Raw genomic sequence first — 19,541 nt, forward strand, 5'->3', positions numbered from 1 at the left:
TTAAGAATTCACTCATCCCCATTCATAAAATCGGAAAGGAATTAAAACCTTTACTATGTCATTTTACTCCTCCATACAAATTCCAGGAATGCGTCATCTCCAGCACTTCGATTCATTCATAAAAATGAGGTGACGCCGCCTACGTCACGCTAACTAGTCGACGCTCGCCGCACGCCCGCCGCCACTATAGCGGCATCAATTTGGGCGGTCCAGTGAATCGGATGGCACTATTCCTTCGTTGTCAGGTAATGGTGGCACTTTCTCTCTCTCTCTCTCCCTGTGTTGGTTGGCACCTGGCTTTTAAACCTTCAGGCAGGAGACTGCAGTAGTAATACCCACCATTCCATCATTTTCGTACTTTCAGAATCACTGTAAATATTTCTGTTCGTCCCATGAAAAAATGGGGTGCCACTTTTTTGGCACCCTGTTTGAACACACAGCAATTACACAAACACATACTTCAATACAGGCAGCCACAGAGAGTCTGTGACACACGGCTTTTAAACCCGCACGAACGGGACAGTCATACGTACTCCAAATTTTAAAAAAAAAATAAATATTTTCCCTCCCCTAAAAAATGGTGTGCCATTCTTTGGCACCATATTTTAAGACACCCCACACGCACACACTTTTCAATGCTACGGTCTTTCACACGTCAGTAAAACAAAGACACGGTAACATCCACTATTCCTACTTTCATAATCGATATAAACATTACCCCACCCTAAAAAAAAAAAGGAATGCCACATTTAACCCCCTTCCCCGAAGGGAATGAGTGCCATTTTTTGGCACCCTGCTCGAATACGCAGCGCCTTTCCACTATAAGGTCTTTCGCTCCTCAGTAAAACAAAGGCACTGTAACATCAACAATTCCTACTTTCATAATCAATATAAACACTTTCCCTTAAAAAAAAAAAGTGCCACCTTTTGGCACCCCCATTTGAATACACACACACACACACTCAAACAAAACCTTCCCACTCAGTAAAACAAGTCACGGGCCAATGCGTGACCCACACTTTCGTCAAAAGTGCAAAAAAAAAAAAAAGAAAAACTAAAAGTTCTCTCTCATAGTTCGTTGACCTCCACACACACACACACACACACACACACACACACACATAAAGTGACGAGAGCGCCATTTTCCGATAACAATTTAGGTAACAGATGTAAAAGAAAAATAAAATAAAATAAAACTTTACAGGTCTGTCTGGGAGTGGCTAGTTTGTGAAAAGTTTGAAGCGTTAGATGAATATAAAAATTATAGTTGTGTATATGCATACATATACATACATACATACATACATATATATATATATATATATATATATATATATATATATATATATATATATATTTAAGGAAAAATCTATAAATAAATTTTACAAGACTGCCTCAAGACAACTCATAACCTACGACAACAATTCGTTTATTCCAGGGCCTAACAGCACTTTTCTGCCTATAACCCAAAATAAACTCACCATAAAAAAAGACGCCCAATCAAAATGTGAAAAATAAATTTATGAAAAATAATAAATCTCTAATTTAAAAAGCCACGAAAAATGTAACAAAATTACAAACATTAAATAATTTTTTGTTTCTGTTTCACCCCCCAAAAAGGACCTCCCTTCTCCTCTACTAGTTCGAGAAGAAGAAGAAGAAGAAGAAGAAGAAGAAGAAGAAGAAGAAGAAGAAGAAGAAGAAGAAGAACATAGAGAAAATGATGCATATACTACCTGACAAGTATCCCTCCCCCCCCCACACCACATAAAAAAAAAAGACACAAATCTCGTGATACATCATTGTAGGAAGTCGAATCAATATCGGATGTAGTAAAACTGTTTCAATGTAGGTGTCGAGAGGAGGGAGTGGGAGAGGGAGAGATAGGGAGAGGGAGAGAGGGAGGGGTAAAAGGGGAAGGGGGGGTGTTTGCGTGCGTGACTATTGGCTTTTGATGTGTCGGAATGACGGTAGGTAGGTGCCTTGACCCCTGGACGTAGGGAGGGAGGCAGGCAGGGAGAAGGGAGGGGTCTCGAAGGGGGTGTGTCTGACTCCGTGTCTATGTGTGTGTGTGTGTGATTGTGTTTGTGTTTGTGCGTCTGTGATTGTGTTTAGGGGAATTTCGATATGATTATGTGCGAGAATTCATACACATACACGTGTATATATATATATATATGTGTGTGTGTAGGTATGTGCATGTGTATGAGTATATATATATATATATATATATATATATATATATATATATATATATAGATATATATATATATATATATATATATATATATATATATATATATATATATATATTATATATATATATATGTATATATATATATATATAGAGAGAGAGAGAGAGAGAGAGAGAGAGAGAGACTCTTTTGTACATAAGCCCCACAGCAATACAAAGTTAGACATGAAGACATGCACACATATATAAAACAAGCATTCTGGGAAAGCGTCAAAAAACTTGTAGTAAGACAAGTTGGCGGCATCCTTTGATGTACCCAAACACCCCCTTTCCCTTCCCTCTGCCACCACACACTCTCTCTCTCTCTCTCTCTCTCTCTCTCTCTCTCTCTCTCTCTCTCTCTCTCTCTCTCTCTGCTCTGCTCTCGTGCGTTCTGCTGTAGCGAGTCCATTTTTAAGTAATGAGCTACGTCTGTCCTAAACGTTTTGTAGTTATACATTTCCTTGGATAAATCTCTCTCGCTCTCTCTCTCTCTCTCTCTCTCTCTCTCTCTCTCTCTCTCTCTCTCTCTCTCTCTCTCTCTCTTCCAAAATATTACGTTTTGACTACATAACTACAAATTGTTGGATATGCTAATATGCAAAATATATATGCAAACTATATGAAAAAAAATATGCAAACAATATGCAAAATTCATATCATCCCAGTTTCACATTTATTTTTCTTGACATTATTACTACAATACAACACCCCCTTCTAATACACTTCTTCCCCACACTGCAGGCCTACCTGTTACCTCACAATATTCCTGAAAACACTGTATGTACAAATGACCTACCTTAATAGGATTCAAGCTTGACCCTTTGAGGAAGATTGACAGATGACCTATGACCTCAAACAGGGCTGTGTGGCCAGTACAGAAGCCTACTGGCAACCTGTCAGTGACAGATCTGAAAAGGAAAAAAAAATCATATTTTTATCTCCGTTGAAGTACCAAGAAATAATTGTAAATTCGAACTCATACAAATTAAATAGGGTCAAAATTTTTTATAAAAATTAAGCAGACTTACTGAAATTATGAATAGATAAAAACCTACAAAGTAAATGGTGTTTTTATAACAAGGTGTGTGCATACAAATTATTATTTCATCTGGGAAATATAATTCAAAACTGAATGTTATTGCAAGTCTTTAATTAGACATATAATTGATGCTAAATTTTAATACTCAGTACAAGAAAGGAAAATATTTTTACAAAATAACTCAACTTCAGAGAATACTTTGGGTGTCTCAAGAAAATATTCCCTAGTTCTAGTACTACTGTAGTAATACCACAATTTCAAGACAAACTTCACACTGATTTAAAGCATGGATGAAATATTATTAAGCAGACTGACTGACCGGGATGTAGGCCTACAAGCCTTGGCTCTTGAACTGAACCCTGGAAAATCTTTGTAGGAAGTACGAGAATAATGAAAGCTCTCTCCCTAGAGTCAATTCTACCCTAATCCCAGTGGTATAAGCATTCACGAGATTTGAATAATACTGAATTAGGTCTGAATAATACTGTAACAGAATTTGGTACACTGCAATTCTGCTTTCTTAACACAATTTGAGATGAAACTTGAAACTAAGAGGGATCTAGCTACGATCCTCTTAATTTCAAGTTTCATCTCAAATTCCTTGACATTATAACTCTACAAAGCCATTTTAGGCATTTTAGGTAGTGTTCTAATGTACAGTATACAGTATTAATCTTACAATATATTTAAAAACACTTACGAAAAAATGTGTTACCTTAATATCAGATTCAAGCTGAACACTTTGAGGAGGATAGGCCTAGTTCTCCAAACGTACAATTGGCTGTCAGCATATTAGTCTAATGTCTATGTCAGATCTGGAAATGAGACAGATTTAATGTATTTTACCTCTGTAATTCATATTTTTTACAATAAACGTTCAAACTCCACAAGATCAAAATATTAAAAATCAAATTAAATCAATATTGAATCAACAGAATTTTTTTTATTTTCAAAAACTGTTGCAAGAAAATTGTAAAACTGACCTTTTGCTGTATTCAGCTGTATCGGGCAAGATTTGACTGGCTAACAGGACAATCTGAAATAGAAAATTTGCGTATAATATTAGTATATATCTGTTATAATAATTGTATATAATAAAAACAAATATTTATATATCCAACATTGACAGGGCAATGCAAAAACAAATAAACTTACCACCTTTTCTTCCTCGATAAATGGAAAGGTGGCTTCCATTTATATCCACGCAGACTCTTGAGAACGTCCGCCTCCGTTCAGGAAAGCTCTTCACTCACGCGCGATTTGGCAAACGCCGCACTACGACCGGTACTCATTCGACCTGAATAATTCGTTCATTTCGGAATAATCTACGAGGATGAATGATGCTAATCGATGTCGACCACTTTAATAATACTTGGAACTTAGGAAAAATGTCGATGAATTTCGAAACTGAATTTACAAAAACCATCGCTTTGAATCCACTGTAGAATTCAGTTAGAGCGCCACACGGCCAACGTCGCAATATAAAGCTAAAACGTAATGGTTTTTTCTCTTTCGTAATGACGTAGGTCGCCTATAACGAGTCATCTTTTGTATTTCGTTAACCAGAAGATTGATAATACCTGTTTTAACACCTGGAAAACAAACACTGCAATGTCACGTACCTTTTTTTGCCCTTAATATCGATGTAACCGTCGAATTTAGACCACCCAGAAAGATATGAAGATTTTAAAAATCTATAAACATTAGTATATAATAAAAATGACTGTGCCTTTCATACATAGTCCTATTGCAATTAATTTTCTCGAAATATAACCAATCTTACTGCAGGAGGAGATATAGAGATTATTTCATACGTGTGTGTATTTTTAGATCCAGGTCTACATGTAGTACCAACTCCGGTAGAACAAATCTCATTTTTAAAATCATGTATACTATTCTACTGCAAAATTACAATTAATATCATAAAAACATATCTGAGTAGTATAAAATAACCAGTTATAAAAACTCCATTACATGTAAACATCTTTATTCGCGTGTATGAAAGGCAATTGTTCAAATGTAAGAAAGTTAAAATTACTTTAAATGACTACAACTAATTTACTTCTTTCTGGGATAGCCTTTATGACTATACCGTACGCTATGGAACCCAACTGCCAAAACATATTGACATATATGCAATTTACGATAATAAACAGTCACTCATATGCATAAATTATGTGAAATCATAAATTATATCACAGTAATATATATATATATATATATATATATATATATATATATATATATATATATATATATATATATATATATATATAGTGGCACATACATAAACACAAAAAATAAATATATCAAGAACATACACATAGGCTACATAATTATAACTTGAATATAATACTGACAACCACAAAACATAACACGTCACAAATTGCCCCCCAAAAATACAAAATTTCGGTTCGAATCTCCCAAGGGAGGGTCCAACACCCTGAATACTACAAACCTGCGTCACAACAGCGAGGGTTATCGACGCACGAGAGCTTAAGAATAAACTCAGCCCATGTGGTAACCTATTATAAACCGGAATTAGTCAGATACAGGAGTTATAGACTTATCCTGATACTCCTGAGTTTATCAGATACAGGAGTTATAGGCCTATCCTGATACCCATGAATTCATTAGATACAAAAGTTATGGGCCTATCCTAATACTCCTGGATTTAATCAGATACAAGAGTTATAAACCTGTCCTGATACTCTTGAATTTACCAGATACATGAGTTATAGGCCTATCCTGTAACAGATTACAGAATATAAGCCTACTCACGTCAGAAATTCACAATAGCAGTGCAAAATAATGGTTCAGCTCGATTGTATGAAACATATAACATAATATATACATGTACAGGTAATTAAATATAGTAAGACATAGACACAGGTATATAACTTGTTAAAACTTGATAAATGTGTTGGTTCCATAGCGCAAAGTACGGTCACACCTTACCTTGACAACTCGAAAGGTTGTCACACCTCTGAAAGAAACAAAAAGAATGGCCTAATTCAGTAAAATAAAATTTAAAGTTTTGTCTGTTAGGGCTACTTCAAGGGTATGCAATTCAAAAGTCATTTTTTACTTTATGATGTAGTTTATCATAGGCTTAAAGAATTCTAAGAGTTAAATTTTTATTTACTATATATATCTAAATGTCATTTTTTTATTCCATACATGTTACAAATCCACATTATTAATTATAATAAAATATAATATAATTCAAGATAATGAATTTACAGTTTGAGGGCCTAAAAAGAAATTTTGTGCAGAATAACTTCCCCTTGTTACAAAACACAAAATTGGTGAATATTGTACATAATTTAAAAATTTCAAAATTTCAACACCTATTCTTGTTTTGGCTAAATTTTTTTTATTTGATTGTGATGAAAACCTTTTAAAAATTTCAAAATTTCAGTATACACTATTCTACAGTATAGGCAGTATTTTGTATTCTTGTTTTGGCTAATATATATATATATATATATATATATATATATATATATATATATATATATATATATATATATATATATATATATATATATATATATATATATATATATATATATATATATATATATATATATATATATATATATATACAGTATATATATATCTGTATATATCTGTATATATATGTATATATATATATATATATATATATATATATATATATATATATATATATATATATATATATATATATATATATATATATATATATATATATATATACACACACACACACACACACACACATATATATATATATATATATATATATATATATATATATATATATATATATATATATATATATATATATATATATATATATATATATATATATATGTGTGTGTGTGTGTATGTTATAGTCAAATACTTTGGGATGCATCCTACCTAACCTGACCAACCTAACCTCCCTAACTTGACATAACCGAAGGTATTGGCCTTTATGTGGCTGGTGACCCAACTTGTTGACCCACCTTGACCTTCATTATTAAATATATATGTACATTATATTATATATATATATATATATATATATATATATATATATATATATATATATATATATATATATATAATACCAATACCTAAGGTTACGTCAAGTTAGGGGAGGTTAGGTTAGGATGCATCCCAAAATGTTCGACTGTAAAACTTATGACGCTCTAATTCCAGTCAGATTGGAATAGGAATGGGAATGAGAGAGGAAGGGAATTGTTAAAACAAACACGCCCCCTCCCCCTGGACCTAGTAAGGCCCCGACATCCTACAGGAGACTAGGTTAGAGAAGATTAAGTTTGAATGCATCCTAATGGGATACTTTACTCATACGCTTTTCCTAAAAAAAAAAAAATATAATGTCAGATTTACCAAACCCACATTAACTTATTTTTGTGATTGATTATTTTTGTAAAGATTAGTAAATAAGAAAATAAATAAATAAACTAATATTGCTCTTTGTGTTGTGAATGTATTTGGAGGCGATCTTGGTATACCTCCTCGGTCTGGTAAGCCATGGCTCACTCTGCTAGTCTACAGTAGGAATGGTTAGGTTAAGGTTCATCCATGTATTTCTGTACTTCTGTATTTTCTGTAGCAAAAAATAAAAATCAAATCAAATCGCAGTTTCTCACTATCCTCAGACATAGGCCTAAACCTATGATATGGCAGACAATCCAATACTTACCATATATTACTTATGCCTAATATCAAATTCGTCAAAATCACTACGAAAAACTATAACACCCACTATATTTTAAATCCTTCCTTCATTATATGTTTCAAAATAGCATTTATTTTTACCTAAAGTTAAAATTAATAATGAAAAATTAGCAAAACTTGTTCCCTTACCAGAGTTGTTATGGGCGAGCCACTAGACCTATGCAATCTCAAATTCGTCAAAATCACTACAAAAACCACAACAAACTACATTTTATAACCATACTGCATTATAAGTTTCAAAATAACATTCATTTTCATTTTTAATAATAACTTACACCGAAACACTAACAAAACTTATTGCCTTACCCGAGTTGTTGCAGGGAGCCACTAGACCTATCCAGATCTCTTGTATTTATCGGTGTATAATAAACCCCAGGATAGGCTCATTTTGCCGTATGGAGATCGTCGATAACTCCATTTTTCACTAAATATCGTCAAATTGCAAAATTAATTCTCACGCAAATAAATAAAGGCGTTTTAAACATATTCACAAAAAGGAGAAAGTCATACTTACGAAAATCAGGCACTAAGAACTCGGTAGCGGTTTTACTTTATAGCTTTTCTTTTCCATAATGTTATTACATTATTTAAACTGACTTTGAATTTCCTTGGGTTTTTTACAATTTTAACCCATTTTAACTTTACCTTATTTAATAGTATATCAAACTGTTTATTTTAATTGTTGATCTCCAGATGTGTAATTACTATAGTTACTTCCTTACTTCATCTTGTAATACTTTAAACCTTTTATATCTGTCATTCTGCATATACTTTTTCAAAGTTTCTGATTTTTTTTCTGCTTACAATTTTTCTTTATTTTCGTTACTGATTTGTTTCTCTATTAAAACTAAAAGTTGTGCTGTACTAAATTACCATAAATGTATCCGGATATATTGCTTTTGCAATTTTACCAAAGACAGGTTGGAAGTCAAACATAAATACAAATGCAAATGCATCATAAAAATTATCATTACTTCATTCATTTTAGTACTGTATTGTTGTTCTAATCTGATCTTCAGTAGTTTCTACATACGTGTCCCTATGAATAAAATATTGATATAGGCCTAGTATTACGTTGCAACACGTATGTTGCACAGTATGTCTTTATGAATCACAAATATTGATATAGACCTAGTAGTAATTTGCAACATGTATTGCACTGTGCCTTTATGAATCACAAATACTGATATAGACCTAATAGTACATTGCAGCATGTATACTGCATAGTGATACAGGGAGACAGGTAGGTGATTTACTGCCGTGAGTGATTTTAAACATTTTCCGTGTGTTCGTCGTGCAGGGCAACGTTTATGCATTTTAAACTTTTGCACAACGTTTGCTTACTGTAATATCCCATGGACATTAAAAAATATGTATATTTCCTTCCATCAGTATTATTGCAACTGACATATTACTCCTTTCTTATATTTATTATTATATATTATCCGGGTAGTTTAACAAATTACTCAGCTGACTTTTCCTCCATTATATTGTCAAACAAGTTAATATAAAATCAAAGTTTTATTTGTCTTAGCAAAATAATTTGTCAATACAGTATTCTGATAAGCCTTGCGATCAGTTCTTACTGATCTACAAATTTTTTTCTCTCCCTTCACCCTAACCATCTAGCTGCTCAATTCGTTCATTGCCAGTTTTCATGCAACTTAACTAACCCTCAGGGGTGTTCCTGGACATTTTGGGACCTGGGGGCACCAGTCCCATTTGGGACCACTCTTATGGGGTGGGAGGAGAGTGAAGCGAGCCAAAGCATCGGGGGTTGTGGGGGGGAATTTTTAGAATATGAGCAATTGTAGGATCATTTTAAAGGCAATTGTAAATGCAAATTTCATAAATTTAGCTTGTTCTGTCATAGCAGCAATGGTTAAATTTCGCATTTTGGGGACACCCCCTCACTTTGAGGCCCAGGGGACGATTTCAAACAAGCTCCCCTCTCAGGAACGCCACTGCTAACCCTTGCTCCCAAGTTCAAAATAAGTAAAATTTTAATTTTCTCATCATTTCTTTGGCTTTCATGGAAAGATTCAAATTACTGTACTTACCTCCTTTCTGGGAAGACCTTTTCAGTGAAATGCAAGGGGTACAACATTGATTTCGTATATGCAGCTTTAAACTACTGACACAAGAATCAGATAAAGAGTGAAATGACACAACAAAGTGCCTAGTCACACAGGTGCATCACATCACAACGTCTACCTGTTAAGTACAATGCTCACTTGGATTCTGACACAGCTTAGTAGTCAGAAAATTAAATTTGTGCCTTTTAATTTTCCAAGTAATTCATATTCTAGTTTTCTCAAGTGTATATATTCAAATTAGCCAAAGTTGTGAGCTGAGTGTACTACAAAAAAGTTTTATCCATTGTTCTATACCAATTAAGGCAGGTCTCAAACTTCTGCGACTATCAAAGTACACAAATGAAAAAGAATTTATATAAAATTTTCCTGATATTTAAAATTTTTGAAAGAATAACAAAACAGAAACCATTTTAAACACTTAACATTACTACGCAGATTCTTCACAAAAACAGCGAGGAGGATATACCATAAACGTCACAGAACTTGACACTTTATTAACAATTTTTACAATAAATACAAAGTACTGCATCATCAATAAATGTACCTCTTTACAAATTAACACTATCAACACGAACAGTGTTTACTCCACCGGGGAAATGGTATCACATCTTTCATGTTGGCAGTCCCGAGCAAAAACAACAGGTATCTTTCGAAACCCAGACCAAAACCTCCTGAGGGTATTCTCCCATTGAATCTACGAAGATCCAAGTACCAGTTCAAGCTTTCCGTCATGTTGTGTTCCTGCAGGCGATTTTGCAGGGCAAGGAAATCGTGCTCCCTCAAACCTCCTCCGACAACTTCTCCAACGTTTGGGACGAGCAGATCCAACCCATATACCTGGAAATAAGTTGATGACTTTGATAAGCTTCTCTTGACAAGTAACAGCAGAAGCACGTACAGACTTCATGTTGCAGTTCCCACCTCATTTTCTGATACAGAAATGAGGAAAATGAAAAAAAAATTTTAAATCTTTTCAGGCACTAAAATTAATAAAAATAAAAATATAAGAAATTGAAGAGATTTTAAACAGGTTTAACTATGAAATGCTAAGGTTCATGGCCACAATGAAATGGAAGCATCATTTTATGAATGAAAATACTACTAATGTGGTGTCCAGCTGTTCTCAAATAGACTGAGCATCAACAACACTATACTATGATTTGAACCATTGTAAGTAATGATATGGAAAAGCCACATGATAAATAATGATATGGAACAGCCAGTCAGGAAAGTAACAAATTTGAAGAAGCATAGTAAGAAGGTCTAGAAACCATGAAAAAAGGGCATAAATAAGTCCTAGACCAGATGGGAATTCAGGTTTGAAAGTTTACAAGACAAAAGTGAGTGAACTTATGAGGGTAAAATCTGATGTAATAACTTGACTCATGATGATGTCTTGCAAATGAAAGGGAGAAATTAAATCACCATATTCACTGACAGAGAAGAGAGGTACTGAACATGTAATGCTTTAGGTAACACTGAAATTTATCTGGTTACAAGTTTCTCTCAAAATTTCTAAAAACAAAGCTATGTTGCAATCAGATCTGTCCCTTGATTACCTAATCATAAATACAGTAACAAAAAATGAGATACCTTCAACCTACTTCCATAATGCTACAATTTACTAGAATCTTTATGTAACAGTTTTATTAAATTGTGAATGAAAAATCTCGATTGCTGTGGCTTTGCAATACTAAGTACCCTGTAGTATACAAATTAAGAAACAAAACCATGTCTTGTGAATACAGATGTTTACATAGCATTGCACAAAGGCAACTTTTAGAGATAGATAAAAGTAACAAAAAATACTGCCTTTTAACACAAGTATACATACCAAATTTGGATTGTCTTCTTGTGGACACATATAGAAGGCCTTGATCTTGTTTGGCCAGTCTGTCACAAAAACAGGTATGTTGCCCATGTGCTTGGTCAAATACAGTTCATGTTCTCTGCCCAGATCCTCCCCTTGCACAGGTTGCCTTTTAAAATTGTGGCTATTAGCCTTCAGAATCTCGATGGCTTCGCTGTAGGGAAGACGACCAAAGTCCTTCTGTAACGAAGCACGCACAACTTTCTGAAACACAAGAAATGTTTTAAGCTTTTTCATAAGTAAAGAGAAACTTTTGCTGTCGCTCATTGCAGGCACTAAACAACAAAAGACGAGCTTTACAATATAGTACACAACACCAGCAGTAACTCCCAAAAATGAATTAAAATAAAATTGGAAATCATGAAAAATTTTCTGATTACCTCAGTGTCCTGATTCTGTTTCCAGCAGTAAGATATGTCCTCTTCTTGCCTGTCGAGGACATAATGCGTGGTATATTTAATTAGGCTTTCTACTCGTTCCATTAAAGACTGAAAACCACTTGACCCTTTAAGAAATCCCTCCTCAGCCTCAACCATCCAAAATTCTGAGAGATGCCTACGAGACTGAGAGTTCTCCGCGCGGAAAGCTGGATTGAAGTTGTATACTTTGGAAAGACCGCTGGAAAAGAAAACTGCTATAAATTCAATGGGAATCTGTCAAATATCTTTCTGATGAAGTTTTAACATAAAAAGCAATATTTTCACTAAATAAACTAAATGCTTTAAGCAACAAAAATGAAAGTCACAGCAACTTAGAGTACATACAAAACATATCAGACAACACATACTGAAAACCAAAGTATCAAACAAAGAAAATTTCCTGTAATGTACAAAGGGCTGATCACCTGAAAAAATATGACCTAAATGTCATACACATTAAACATAACCAACCAAAATTGTCTGAAAACAGAGGCTTACACCTGGCTATAAAGTATACAATAGTTATGAGAACAGCTGTTCAAAAGGAAAGCATATAAACTTACATACATCAGCTGTTGCTTGGCAGTAACCCAACTGCCTTTACTATCATTTTAGCCAAAAAATTAGAACATATACAGTACTTATGCAATGTGAATCAAGCATGTAAATGTAATATCCAAGAGAAAAAACAAACAGGTGTGTTTATATTGGCAGACACACTTTGAATTATTTCACCAATGTTAGTATCTAGGAGTCTGGATGCACAAAACATATAGGAAATCTTCTGTTTTGGGAGTAGCCGGGAATGAGGTGGCACACATTTAAAACTACAGTTAAGTGATGGGTTTATATAAAAGAAATCAATAGTTCCAAGGAATAATATCTACAAAAGACCTCTTGATACTTAAGACATGATTAATTTTACATGGAAACAATACTCTACTACAGATGCTATTTACAAGGCATATCAAACATTACACAAAATTAATACAACCATGGTTCTTATTATCATACAGTTTAACAGGAAATTAAATAACTTTTAAAATTAATCAACTGAATAGTTTTCAACACAAGTAGCCTTTGTACTAGTAATACCTTTACTCATCACCATTATAAAAGATATAAAAAATATTTTAACTTACATGGATTAAGTGTAACACATAGATGCAATTAACACTTGGCGTAAAAGCTTTGTCAAAAAGTGTTCTTCCAAGTATCTATACATTGATAAGATCCTGGAACACAAGAAAGCCAAACATCTCACCTAACCATAGCCTCTAGATGTAATTGTCCTGAGACTGTGAGATATACAGGTTGATTAAAAAATGTTGCATTTGGGGATGACTCAGAATCTTCCTTATCGCTGGTTGGTGTCTGTAATGATAAAGCAAGTATGGTCTGCTACAGCCTCCTCAAGACAAAACAAAGATATTTTGCAAAAAATGCTAATTTTCTTAAGTAAACAACAGGTTACAGACTGGAATACTTTAGATACCACATGTCTGATCAAGATAAGTAACATCCAATCTCACAAAAAGTAACATGGAATAAATGTCAGTTTAAAGGAGCCTATGAAATTAATAATGATAATTGAAAAACTTCAGATATTCATCATGGATGACCTAAAATGATTAACTTGATCATTTCAAGTACAGTATACAAGAGACTGACCCTACAATGAGAATGGACTGTACAAGAAAAGTTCAAATGTCCTCATACAACTTCAACACAAATTAGACAAGTCCCTTACATACCTCGACAAAAAATACTTCTCCAGCTCCTTCACAATCATTGCCAGTCAGTATGGGGGTGTCGATGTTTATGAATTCTTCACTGGTAAAATAATTGTGAATGGCCATCTTTGCCTGAAATAAAAAATCAAAGATCATCTTTGCGTGTCAATCCATATTTGAATTATATATGAAAAAAATATAGAGGCTATAAGACTCTGCTGTGCTAAAAAATTAAGCCAATCTGGTTATTCTGGTCTACATTACTAAATAATAATATGACTAGGAATACGGATACTCTTCCCCAAGATGGCATCATTTAAAAAATACAAAAGTTCTAAGTCAGCCTAAGAAACTTCAAGTTCCTTCATTATTGATTTAATTTACTTGTTGACCTGAGACAGTCAACCACATATGTACAGATTTTCACCAAAAGTTCACAAAATCTTTTAAAAAAATCTCCAGTTGAATTACAATTTGAAAACCCTGACAACTATATTTCCATTCTTTTCACTATGCAAGTTTGGAGGAATTTTTGTTGTAAATGAAATCTCCAGCATACCAAAAACAACCACACAAGAAAAATTCAAGTGAAATACCATATTTGCAGGAAATTAATAAAGAATAAATAAGCATAATATTCCTTTCATACATGTCATAACTTATGCTAAAATTAAACATGCTATGACACTTCTGAAAACCCGTGCATCATAAACAAAGTACCTGCGACCTGACACGAAGTAATGAACTAAAGTTTGTGCGTCCTCTGAGATGGAGGTGCTGGCGAACATAATCTGGGGTAGACTTCGTTCTTGCTTTGAATGGATAATTTTCAAGGTTATTATCCCCTATGACCTGAAAGATTAAAAGTTAAATGAATATCATACACATGTGCAGTTGTATGCTATTATTACCAAACTAAGTACCAGAGAGAAATGTATACTATCAGCTACTTACTGATTACTACATTAATCAGTGTGTACCAATCATTTCTTTTTCTAATCGCTTCCTATTCTTATAATTTCTCTTTCAATATAAATTCTGACTGTGCAATTATTTCTTTTGTTATTCAAGAGCTTAAATTACAAAGCTGTTCCTACTTCATGATTTAACCAATAATTAAAGCCTTTGTAACATGAGAGTTTGAATCTGCTTGAGAGTAATGCATTATCCATGGATGACAAAAATAAAAATGGTAAAATATCAAAAAGATCTCCTTTAAAATGATCATACCTGAATTTCATCAGCAACAAGTTCTATATCTTGTCCCTTGTGGGAACAAGTACGCAAGACACCCGAAGTGAAAAGTGACGAGTGATAGCCCAGAGAATCGGGTCTCTTTTCTGAGGGGAGGACAACCTGAAAATAAGAAAATTAGTTGAAGAAATTCTCAGACATTTAACAGACAACAATAAACAGAGCAATGTCATGTTACTTAATTAGTTTACAAAGTTACCTTACTAACATTTTGGGTTCAAAAGCTTATTAGCAATTTCTACTATTAAGTTCCTATGAAAAAACGTATTAAACATCTTGCTAACTTGCTAAAAATTTAAATATGGAATAGAGATAAGTGTTACCAAGGAGTGAGATGGGTCACTTACGGTCTTTTAAAACAACATATGGACACAATGTCAAATACCTGAAGACTTCGAGAGCATGAACCATCATTGACATCTATGAAAGTCAACTCTTTGTGTCGTCTTAAGGCTTTCACCCAACCCTGAAACACGAGAAATATTTACTAGTGGTAGACATGAAAAATAAACTCCATAAAATAGATTTCACCAGTAAAAGCAGATACTGAAACTAGGATAAAACAATATCTGAAACCTTTCAATTAACTTATTTTATTGCAAAAATTAAAATAAATTTTAAAATTCTAATACCCCCATAATCAAAAATATTAATTAATGAATTCCAAAATCCACACTACTTCATTTGTGGTAGTTAACAGCAGTGTAGACTGGGTTAGCACTCCACTCCCTCCCTAACGTACAAACTGGGAAAGATTAAGTAACAAAAATATTTCTCTCTACAACAAGTTCTCTAAAGGTTCTCACTGAATACACAAAGCTGATTCTGACCAACTAACGATTACACTTTCAGGTTCCAAAAATTACAATTACTTAAGAGGCTAATCATTTTAAATTTTCTGATAATATTAAATAAGGTTTCAATAAATTTCACTTTGTTTTCTGTGGAATATGGTTGGTTTGTTGATTGCAATCCTGTAAGTTTAACAATCATGGTTAAACAAAAGGGAAATCCTATAAGGTAACAATCATGGTTAAACAAAAGGGAAACTATAGGCCAATCTTGCAGTAACTGAAGGTTAAGGGGAAGTACAAAGAGTGCAACAAATACCAAAGGTATGTACACAAGCTATTCAGGTTGGGCTAGGTTGGCTACACTAGGCTATTTAGAAGTTTTCACTTCTTTAATTGTACCATATGCAAACCCACCTATACATAATAATCCATTTGACTTCATACCTGCATTCTTTGACAAACAAATATGTCACCTCGCATCAAAAGTATACTGTGTATCCTAGGTAAAGTTTAAGCACTGGGACGACAACCTGTACTGTATACCCTATATCTGATCTGTATACCCTATACTTGCTATTGTCAACTAGTAGCAAAAATAACAAGCTATAATGGTCACTTCTATATAGGAAAGTAGCAAGGGCCTGGTGCCCTAGCTTGAGTTAGGGAAAGTTATGTTATGGTCCTAAGTTAGGTTAGGTTAGGATGCATCGCTGTAACCAGCCTTGCTACATTTTCATATTTTATATAGCCTAGGCTATGTTGAAGCAAGTTAGCAGCTACTTACATGCATGAAATAGCCTATATATTACTTGCAGATTACGTTGTGCTTTACGCATTTCATATCTTTTTGACTGGTGCACAAAATCCCATTTCCCACTGGGTTCTCCATAACAAAAGATCAGCTTAGGCTACGTAATGCGAAAATAAATTGGGTAAATCTAAGCAAAAGCTCTGCACAGACTATTTCCTTGGAAATTGATTTTTCTATACTTTTAGTATTGCTGGTGAAGGAGGTGGTGTTGTTTATTGTTGGTCAATTATTATTAACCTCATATCTACCCAACATGGTTGGGGACCCTTTGGGAATGTAGAGTTTTGGCTGAGGGAAAAAAACATTGGGAGAAAGACCGGACCGCTGTGTTGTTGTTATGGAATAGTTCTGTGCATGCACAAGTCAATAGGGAGCAGTATGTTTAAGAAGGGATTAGCTAAGGAAACCGATCACAAAAGGAACTATACTAATCTAACCTAACCTTGCAGGCTGTGTTACTTAGCTGGGAGGCTTCGCCCCCAGATCTCCCGGTGAAGGGAACTCCACTTTTTACCAAAAGCTCCCCTATAACACTGCCCATGCGTGACAGCATTCCAGGATGGCCAGCATACAACTTCTGGGGTTACAGGTTAATTACAGTAAACCAACGAAAAAAACCGTAAATTCTTGATAAGCAACTAAATTACTATAAGAAATATAAATTTCCAAAGTAATAACCCATGTGGAGCTATTGCTTAGTTCTACTTGTTCCATAAATTGTTTGGATGATTTTTAAGGGTTTCTTCATGTTTTGGTGCACACAAATAGGCTACCCAGATCAATGTTAATTTAGTTTGGTAAAATTTTACTTAAAATAATTAATTGTATTTTGGAATTGAAAATATTTTCTTAATGTGTGATTTGAATGTTTTGTTCGCAATGATTGAACCCACCACACCTAACCTAACCTAACCTAGGGCACCAGATCTTTACCCTAATACATGATACAGCCTAGTTGGGTCATTTGCAAGAGAAAAAACATCAGAAACGTTCAAAAGCACACGTTAAAACATTAAAACTACTTTAGAGCCCAAAATGTAAAAATGATTTTTAAAGTTAATTAAAACTTAATTTTAAACTTAATTAAAACTGAAGACTACTACTAGCCTACCATGGCCTGGTTCCCCGACAATCAATGACAGAAAACTGTAGCTTCCAGCATTTTGTTGGTGTTTTTGTGTGCACTAACAGTTTTTGTTTGTGTATATATTTATCTTTTGTTTATGTTTATGATATTTGTCATCTTTTGTTTATGTTTTTACATCCATTCCCAAGGGGCTAATACTAAACATGGCGTCATTTTTTGCCCATAAGCTGGTAACCATGAGACTAAATTAACTGTTAGATTATTTCTATAGGTTTATTACTCATTTTATGAACAAAAATACCCAATTAAAGTTCCGCAAATACGAAAGTAACTAGGGAGCCAAGTTCAAGAAGGGTTCGGCTAAGGAAAGCTATCATAAAAGGAACCATACTAACCTAACATACCCTAACCTAACCTAGTAGGCCATGTTACTTAGCCAGGGGGCTCCGCACCCCAGACACCCCCTTAAAGGAAACCACTATTTTTTACCAAAAGTTCCCCTATAACACTGCGCACGCGCTTTAGCATTCCAAGATGGCCAGCATACAAAAACATAATCAGTTCTGTGGTTAATTACAGTCGACCGACAAAAAATTAGCCTATGGTAAATTCTTGAAAAGCAACCAAAATACTATAGGAAAAGTAAATTTTAAAGGAAATACCCAACGCGGAGATAATGCTTAGTTCTACCTTTATTTCACTGCTTAAACTTAAAACCAAAACACATTCATAATGGCGTATTTTACGAGCATCCCTGATCACCCTCCCGTGATACCGGCAACGCAACCCCATTAACTTTTACTTATAATTACTCACTTTTAATTGCAGTCTTTCATCTACCGGCTTCTTTTTAAAGATCTTCGATACAGTGGTCGTATTAACGCTAGAATGGTGACGTATTAACGTTAAAAGTGGACATCGGAACTGGAACATTTCGAAAAGTTCAAGAATTTCCTATACGCCACTGTGGTAGTAGTAGTAGTAGTAATCGGAGGGAATCCTCTTTGTAACGGAACCTTGTGTTTTTAATGTCAGGTCGAGTTTTCATTTAACTCCCTTTCTTTATTATTTCATCTGTATGTGAAATTTTGATCGCTTTCCTTACATTATCATTTCTAACTTTATCATTCAATGACTCCTAACACTTGTATTAGTATTCACATATCAATATAATCTTACTGGATTTATGCATCATTCTACTTTTATATAATGTCAGTCTCATGTCTTTTATGCGTTCCTCTTTCCTCTACGAAATTTGTCTACAATTCCCTTTTGTTTTTTGATGCTTACTCAGAAAGAACACAAGAACAGGACCACCCTTGTCCAGGTTTATATAAGGTCTCCAGTTTGGCCAGCTGGCAAGTATGGTACATTCTTTTACGTCTTGGTAATTGGAGGCATAATGAGAACATATAGAACCTCTAGAGGGCAACAGCAATCATCAAATGGGGCCAAACAGTTCTTATAA

General features: G+C 34.0%; 1 protein-coding gene across 1 annotated transcript; it reads right to left on the reverse strand.

Moving 5' to 3' along the window:
* Positions 1-10,582: 10,582 nt before the first annotated feature.
* AsnRS-m (asparagine--tRNA ligase, mitochondrial) lies at positions 10,583-19,065 on the reverse strand. The gene is made up of 9 exons (XM_067129317.1): positions 18,890-19,065; positions 15,767-15,847; positions 15,358-15,483; positions 14,848-14,979; positions 14,149-14,259; positions 13,659-13,768; positions 12,356-12,593; positions 11,940-12,179; positions 10,583-10,942 (listed from the first exon to the last, which is right to left on the reverse strand). The coding sequence occupies exons 1-9, from the start codon at positions 19,004-19,006 to the stop codon at positions 10,670-10,672; spliced, it is 1,428 nt and encodes a 475-aa protein (XP_066985418.1). The 5' UTR covers positions 19,007-19,065; the 3' UTR covers positions 10,583-10,669.
* Between the last annotated feature and the right edge of the window lie 476 nt (positions 19,066-19,541).

This window comes from Macrobrachium rosenbergii, chromosome 27 (genome assembly GCF_040412425.1).
Source record: "Macrobrachium rosenbergii isolate ZJJX-2024 chromosome 27, ASM4041242v1, whole genome shotgun sequence".
Classification (NCBI taxonomy): domain Eukaryota; kingdom Metazoa; phylum Arthropoda; class Malacostraca; order Decapoda; family Palaemonidae; genus Macrobrachium; species Macrobrachium rosenbergii.

Coding starts and splice junctions, on each gene's coding strand:
- AsnRS-m (XM_067129317.1), bottom strand. CDS start 19,006: ATGTTCCAGTTCCGATGTCCACTTTTAACGTTAATACGTCACCATTCT. Junction 14,980..15,357: donor TTGTTGCTGATGAAATTCAG/GTATGATCATTT, acceptor TTAATCTTTCAG/GTCATAGGGGATAATAACCT. Junction 12,594..13,658: donor CATCTAGAGGCTATGGTTAG/GTGAGATGTTTG, acceptor TTTCTTTTCCAG/CGGTCTTTCCAAAGTATACA.